The 8,318-nt window shown below is 35.6% G+C and overlaps 1 protein-coding gene across 1 annotated transcript; it reads left to right on the forward strand.

The window, feature by feature from the left end:
- Positions 1-973: 973 nt before the first annotated feature.
- On the forward strand, positions 974-2,735 carry LOC140749266 (uncharacterized). The gene has a single exon (XM_073082309.1). The coding sequence runs from the start codon at positions 1,095-1,097 to the stop codon at positions 2,733-2,735; it is 1,641 nt and encodes a 546-aa protein (XP_072938410.1). The 5' UTR covers positions 974-1,094.
- Positions 2,736-8,318: the final 5,583 nt, after the last annotated feature.

The following is an 8,318-nucleotide window of genomic DNA, read 5'->3' on the forward strand; positions in this document are numbered from 1 at the left end:
AAGTGATCATTATTTGCTAAATATAAGGCAGGCGTGGGTTGCTTCTCGAATTCTAATTATTGGTAAGCTATAGAAGGTATCGGAGGCAATAAAGTAAAAATCAATCAGCTTTTCCTCCGGCGGGGAGAAAAAATTGCGAATCAATCTATTTCTATTTCGAAGCGTCGCCGAAGTGACCATTATCATAATGTGATGGGGACCCAATCCTATAATCAGATATCTCCGACCTTCCCGGTTATGTTTTATATATGTATATTTTTATTATAAAGGAATATGGGACGCGTTTCGCTTGGCAAATGGAATGGGTATTTTTGCTCTTATGGTGACATTTGATATTGGGGCGAACGTCTATTGTGATAGTTTGTGGGATCAGATCTGGCTTGGTGATTATGTAAGAAAATATAATAGATATATGAGTACCGTATATTATTATTGAAGGTTTTTGGGCGGAAAAGGCACGTGGCGTAATACGACGCTTGCTCATTAGATCGTGAGCTTATTGGGTTTATTTATAAAGTTGTGATATTTTCGGTATCGCGTAGAATAAGATTGATATTTTCTTTATGATGCCTGCAAAAATAATATTTATTAAGCTATTAGTGATAACAGACAGGTGTGCTATGATGATAACGTTTATAATCAAGTATAGATTTCATTATTACACAAAGAATACGTTTAGAGTTCACTCTTACACATTAAAAAATAAGTAATAATATTATTTGGTTTCTTCAATGTCTTGTAATACTCTTATACTCGTATTTAATATTTTACTTTCGCTTTTAATGATTTTATGTATTAAATATTAATAGAAATTTTCTAACAGAAAATTCGTGTATTTAAACTATGACTATATTTCTGCAGAATGTCTTTTCTTCGTCAAAAAAGTGAGAAACACAGATTCAATTACACGGTATTCCTTTAGGAACTGATGTTACTTTGTCCATTAATTTAACGGAGGGGAAGTGTTATTGAAGCTTGACGTAAAAAATGCTTTTAATTCGGTTAATAGGGGAACCCTGCTACAAGAAATTAAAAATAATGTTCCATCTATTTACAAATATATTTGGCAATGTTATAGTTCCCCATCAAAATTAATGTATCGCAATCATTCTATTTTGTCTTCCGTCGGTTGCCAGCAGGGTGATCCCCTTGGGCCGGCCATCTTTAGTCTAGCTATTCATCCTATCATATCACAGTTAAATTCTAAATTAAACATATGGTATTTGGATGATGGTACTCTGGGTGGTGAAGTGAGTTCGGTCCTAAATGATTTAGAATATTTAATTACCAATCTGAAAGAAATTGGTCTTGACCTAAATTTTTCGAAGTGTGAATTATTTATAAATTCTGATAAATCACCAGAAGAAAAAAACGAAATTCTTGAAAAGTTTAATGTTTTGGCTCCTAACATAAAGAATCTGGATAAGAGCTCTCTTCACCTACTCGGTGCACCTGTGTTTGAAGATTCCATTAATTCATTTACTCAAAATCAAGTTACAAAATTTAATAATGTTTCAGGCAGATTATTTAATATAAATTCCCATATGGCATTATTTATTATTCGGAATTGTCTTTTTGCTCCAAAATTTATTTATTTTCTTAGATGCAGTCCCTTTTTTAGGTTTATTAACATTTTAAATGAAATTGACTCCATCATCCATAAAACATTAGCAACCTTATTTAATTGCCAAATTTCGGACCGCGCTTGGACCCAAGCCTCATTACCTATTAGGTACGGAGGTTTGGGAGTACGTAAAATTTCTAGTGTTTCCCTCCCAGCATTTTTGTCTTCGACTCATAGTACGCAAGACCTCGTTTCGAAAATATTATCAAAATCCCTAATGAACTGCGACGTTGCGTACATGAGTGAAGCCAAATCTGCTTGGGTAATGGCCTGCCCAAATCAAAATTTTCCAAAACTATTAAATGTTCAAAAATTATGGGACGAGCCTCTCTGTAAATTAACATATGAATTACTTTTAAATACTTCAGATGATATTACAGAGCGGGCTCGTCTTTTAGCAGTATCTGAACGAGAGTCCGGTTACTGGCTACAGGCTCTTCCATCAAGCCACATAGGGACTCTTTTGGATAATTCCACTTTGTCCCTATGTTTGTGCCTTCGTCTTGGCTTAAAAATCAATGAGCCACATCGTTGTGTCTGCGGAGAAGGTGTCGATCAATCTGGTCATCACGGTCTGTCGTGTCAACGCAGTGCCGGCCGTATGTCGCGCCACGCATGCATCAACGATGTCATCCGTCGGGCTCTTGTCACCATCAACGTACCGGCTACCTTGGAGCCGAACGGTATAGTGCGTGATGATGGCAAGCGGCCAGATGGTTTGACACTCGTTCCCTGGAAACAGGGGAGGTCCTTGGTATGGGATGGTACATGTGTTGACACCATGGCACCGTCTCATATTCGGGCAACCTCGATGCGTGCTGGTGCGGCGGCCGAATCTGCGGAGGCTGTGAAGCGGCGCAAATATGCTGCTATTTCACAGAATTATATATTTGTGCCCTTCGCAGTTGAGACGATGGGACCGTGGGGACCAGAAGCGAAGCAATTTTATAAAGAATTGTCTTCGCGCTTGATTGAGACCTCTGGTGACCCAAGAGCTGGAGCTTACCTCGGTCAACAAATAAGTTTGGCCATACAACGAGGTAATGCTGCTAGTGTCTTGGGTACACTACCGCGGGGCAGCGATCTGGCTCATTTATTTTATTTATTATAGTTTTAGTTATTTTTTTTTTTGATTACTGTAAATATTTTTATTTCTATTTGTTTTAAATTTAGTTTAAGTATATTACAGGTTGAAATAAAGAAATTTGGGTTCTAAAAAAAAAAAAAAAAAAAAAATTTAAACAACGTATACAAATTTCCTTTGACATCGATTCCCAAAACATCAAAGGCGGTTAATAAAGGGTCACAGTACAAAACAAGGGTAATAATATAAGAGAACCTTTACGGATTCCTAGATGATATTACAGCGGTCCGCAGGATCACAACTTGTATGGAAATTATTTATCGTGTCCTTTGAGACCGCGATGACAGATCGAGATAATTTAATCTTGTTTTATTGATTGTTGACCTGGTTCTTTGTACAATGTTTTGAATTTGATTTGACTTCAGTTTATTCCTATCTGTAGCGAATTATGGGTTGTTCTAGCTAATTGGGTGTAAGCGTTGAAAGAATGTAAATTAGTTATCCAAAATATGCTCGTTGTGACTAATTTAAAACCGAAATCTATTCGAATCCTTATTCAAGGATAGTTGAAGGTAAAATAAACTTTGTAGTGTGATATTTAAGTTAGTCATAAATAACGTAATCATCCGAGATAGTTAATTTGTTATCAATTAAATTAGAAATCTAATAGGATCCTCATTCAAGGATAGCTGTAAATAGAAGAAGAAACAGTAAAATATTGCGATGTAGTCTAATGCTTTAACTTAATGTTTTGAAACTATTAAAAGTGCTACTTTAACAAGTTTGAACATCAAGTTAAACTTCACGTACAAACATGTTGTCATGTTCTACATCATGCTCTCCAAAGATAGTGAAGTCCTCAGGGTCAGTGTGGCGTACAAAAGCTTATCACTATTCTGGCCTAATTATGTAAATTCAAAGGATGAGCTAAAACTAAATCTCCCTAAGATACTCCAAACTACTGTCGTAAATCCTTTCCAGATATGCTAATTACCGACATAGACTTATGCACCACTGTGGGGTACAGTGCAATTTCTAATTCTCGCGATAAATAACACATTTCATTCGTATTTGCATTCGTCGCTAAGGGGGAAATTGCTTGCAAAATCTCGACATTAATGTAGTTTTAACGAGAACATTGTTCAATGGAGAAGGCATATGTAATATTCTTTATATTGACTAATTATTTTGATAACCGTAAAAAGAAAGCGGAGAAACCGTTAATTACCAAAGGCAAAGAATCAATTCGAGTGGAGCTAATAAAAAGAGGTTAACGTCCAACAGCGAACTTCAAGGGTGATGGATAGAAGGGTGGATGATATTGACTAATCCGCGACGACATCGTCGAAAGGCACAATGAAGTTTATGTTGTGGTCATCAAAATTGAGGCAAGGCTGGTGACGGACTCGATTCACTCTTGGGGAGGCTTTATTACAATGGCTGTGAACTCTAAGTGAAGGACTATTGCGTGAAAAATATGACTTCAATTTGGGAGAAGAATTAATACAGTAGTTGTCTTTTATCTTAAAAAGAGACTATTAGATTAATTTTGGTATCTCAGAAAATCTCTACGCTCATACAACTCGACTACTCCATTAAAAGGATTTGGTAACTTTTGAGAGATTACGCCTAAAAGGTTTCAGACAGAACCAAAATCAACATACACAATAATTTAATTTAAAATGAAATTACCAAACTCATTTTTCCATCTCGTCCACACTACCACATCCGATAAGAATAGCTCCTTTCCACAGGCTGCATTCTCAATGAGATGCAAATGTTAGAAGCGGCTGTGGCCGAACTACAGTCGACTCAGAATTCGTGCCCCGAAATTTCCCTAGCCAGGTAGCCGAGAAACATATTTTGCTTTGAAGACCCGTCGCCATGGCAACCCGGCAGTAATGTGTGTTCAACCAGATTAACCGAGTTGTAAGAGGACGGTAAACGACTTGCGACTAACGACTTCTTTTCAAAGCTATTCGTTAAAGAGTGACTTAATGCCCTCGTTATCAAGGAGGATTTCGATTAATAGAAGGTCTTGTTCTTATAATATCTAATAATAAAATAATGTATTAAAGACATTAAAATGAGTGTTTCTAAAGACTTTAAAAATCATTAGCCGTGCAATTTGACCACATTTTTCTGCAATATCGCTATTTTTAGTACTCTCGTAGTCTCTGCCTTGTATGAACTGGAGTGGAACTGTAGTCGTGATAACCATATAAGGATAGTAATTTAGTTACTAGCACACTAGCACATATCCCTCAAAAACCTCCTACATGGCATGGTATTACCAGCTGAAGCTACTGATAAAATATCGTAACGACAACAATATCGGTTCTTATAAAAGGTTCTAAAACATATCATTTCTAAACAAAATTTGTAACTTTCTTGATAATCTTACTCGAAAATTACTCCCGTAAATATAATTCGGTATTCCTTATTTACCACTTCAGGGATCATAGTAATTACACACCCATTTAATTAGTTTGTAAGTCTTATTATGGTATGTTTACCTTTTATTGCTTACACGTGTATCTTCAAGGAGAAATACATATTGTCAGATATCATAGGATACTTGTCGTTTTGATTACGATGTGGTTGAACCTTGTAAACAATGTGATACTTGCGGTTAAACCTATTTGTCGAGGCTAATTTGTGGATGTTTATGTGTTTAGGAATATTCGCAATTATTATAATGTTAGTGTTTTGCTTAGACTGTTGTGAAAATTTGCCCAATAGTATTTAATGTTTTTTTAAATTTTGAACTTTATTTTTTTGTTCCGTACCCAAAGAGTAAAAACGGAACCCTATTTATTATTATCACCATATTTACAAAAATATTATGTGTTACACTGTTTAGCTCTTCATAAATAATTACCTACTTTCTTAGCTTTCATGCATGTTCATAATATAGTATAATCATCCTTTTGAAGTAGGTCTACTTTAAGAACCATCAAGGCTTGCAATTTATTAGAAACATAGCATTCCACTACCCATACGTGATGATCATCATAGGCTATAACCACAGGCTATACCAGCAAATAAGAACTCTGTCTCCTTTATTTTTCCTAAATCACAGTACCTCAACAGCAAAAACAAACAATTGCTAATTACAACATAAAAAGTTTACTCCAATTTCCTCAATTTATTAATCTCCTCCCCCGTCGGTACTTAGATTTAAAACATCATAATAATATCAATCGACTTAATTGGGAAAACTCGGGGAACTTCATTAGTAGTTAGGAGGCGAAATTTTTTCATTAAAAACATTTCGTGAGCCGACGTCATTTCTAAGGCCGGTAATTAGCGGGCCCAGTAATTACCCAGATCCTCCTGGGCATACTTAAGCGGGGCACACTTTATCATTCATAATTAATATTATAGTAACGGGCCCGAAAAGAATAAACCTGCATGCTGGACACTTACTTGTATGGTCTCCTGAAGCCTGGAGACCTGGAATTTTAAACAGATTTTTGAAGAAAAAATTGACGTCAATTTACGTCTACAAGGCTTGTTTTCATGTTCAAGTCCTTTTCATGTTTCACTGATGGTCACACTGCTTCAATGCGGATCGGTGGAGGCTTTTATTTTATTTACCAAAGCCACACACTTGATGGTGCTAGACACTGCCTATCTAAATCCTCTATTTAACCCTTACACAGCCAGCCTTATCACGAATTACGAGAAGTACAATGGTTTACAATTAATGCTACTTCACTAGTAGTATACAAAAGCAGTGATAGCCTAGTGGTTAAGAAACGCGGCCTCTCGATTGAGGGGTCCGAGGTTCAAATCCCAGGCACGCACCTCTGATTTTCAAATTTATGTGCGTATTAAAAATTAATTATCACTTGCTTAAACGGTGAAGGAAAACATCGTGAGGAAACCTGCATACCTGAGAAATTTATAAAAAAAAAAAAAAAAAACTTAAAAGGTATGTGAAGTCTACCAATACGCACTTGGCCAGCGCGGTGGACTATGGCCTAATGCCTTCTCATTCTGAGAGGAGACCCGTGCCCAGCAGCGGGACAATAATGGGTTGATGATGATGATGATACAAAATCAACTTGTCCCAAACCTAATCGCCATCTACTACATCTTTAGTATTGTAACAAATTGAATGGATATTAGTAAGACGGTAGTATAAAGCGCTAAAATAACTATTGACTTCATATTTCTAAACTTTCCGCTCGCCAGCTCTGAGGCAGCGTTCTTCTGCATTTTCAGGCTCGGCTAACCTGTTTACGATGTTATCCGAAAAGTAATGGCCTGGCTTATTCCGTACTTCCTGTAAAATTGTGAAAGAAGCTGCAGAATTTTCCACAAGCCATTCTCCCAGGATTACGTTAAGTAATATATCCATAAGATTTTATGGAACGGCTGTTATGGAGCATTCTACGTACTCAACGAACTCAACTGCACTTGTAAGTTCAACGGTCAGTTATTATAAAGGTGTATTAGGTGATTGGACTTTGTGTTTGAGATATTTTTTATTTTTCGCTTGTGCATTTATTGCACTAGTAGTTTTAATACTTCATCACAATGACATGGTAATTGGCGTAGATTATTGCCTCTCCATAAGAATTTGTTAGGTGTTTTTTTTAGGTTTAGTTTCATTTGGTGATCAAAACTAAAACGAAATTACTTACTGTGATAGTGTGTATCGCATCGTATTTAAAATTATTATAATCAAATACAACTGCCGATTCAAGTTGGGAGATATTGCAGATAGATGAACATTAAAATTAAGTAGAAGTACCACTTTTATATACTAATGAAAAGAAGAAAGATAACATGAGGGAAATACAAAGGAAGAAATGTACATAAGATAAAACGTACAATGCTTTTGTAATCTGAAACAGAAACCTCGCTTTAATGAATCAGAAATAGATATGATAGGGACGCTTCCGCAGTTGAACCATTGAAAATCATACACATTCAGAATTCCATATTTTACTTTACATTAACAGCACGGATGCTGTGATCGATCGCGATACAATTCACCGACCGGCAAACGGTATTATTGCATTTCAATAAACAGATGTTATCTCGTAACGATCACATTGTCGTTATGTTGGGTCCATTGATTTGATACGGTGATATAGTGATGGAAATTAATTAATTCTGCTATTCCTATTGTATAGAATTTGATAAAAGGCGTTGTGCTAGTGACAGGATGTTTTAATGTATTTTGCTTTAATAGAAATCTATTCTAGACTTATGCTTATCTAGACTTATGTTCTGTAGTGCTGATAAAAATAACCTGTTTATTTTACCCGAAAACGTCTATTTCTGAAAAAATAAGTGGGAGCTACTCTAAGGTCACTGAGAAAAAATTAAATACAATTTTAATAGCAATTACACTGATACGAGTAACTAAAAGGCATTTTCAAGTATTTCGAGGTCCTTGCAGTTGAAGTATTTAATAATTAATTACCAAAGTAATTGTTCTAATAAATTTTGCGTATCTCCAGATGTGGAATTTACAGGATATTTTTGTATTAGCTTTAACTTATGTTAAAGCTAATACAAATACCTACTAATATAATTTAATAAAAAAATGACTTGCTCAATTTACCTAAGCGCTATAAACCCTGACTTTGATTA

The sequence above is a fragment of the Epargyreus clarus genome, unplaced genomic scaffold (genome assembly GCF_041222505.1).
Source record: "Epargyreus clarus isolate Ecla_fem2 unplaced genomic scaffold, WU_Ecla_fem_2.2 ptg000017l, whole genome shotgun sequence".
Taxonomy (NCBI): Eukaryota; Metazoa; Arthropoda; class Insecta; order Lepidoptera; family Hesperiidae; genus Epargyreus; species Epargyreus clarus.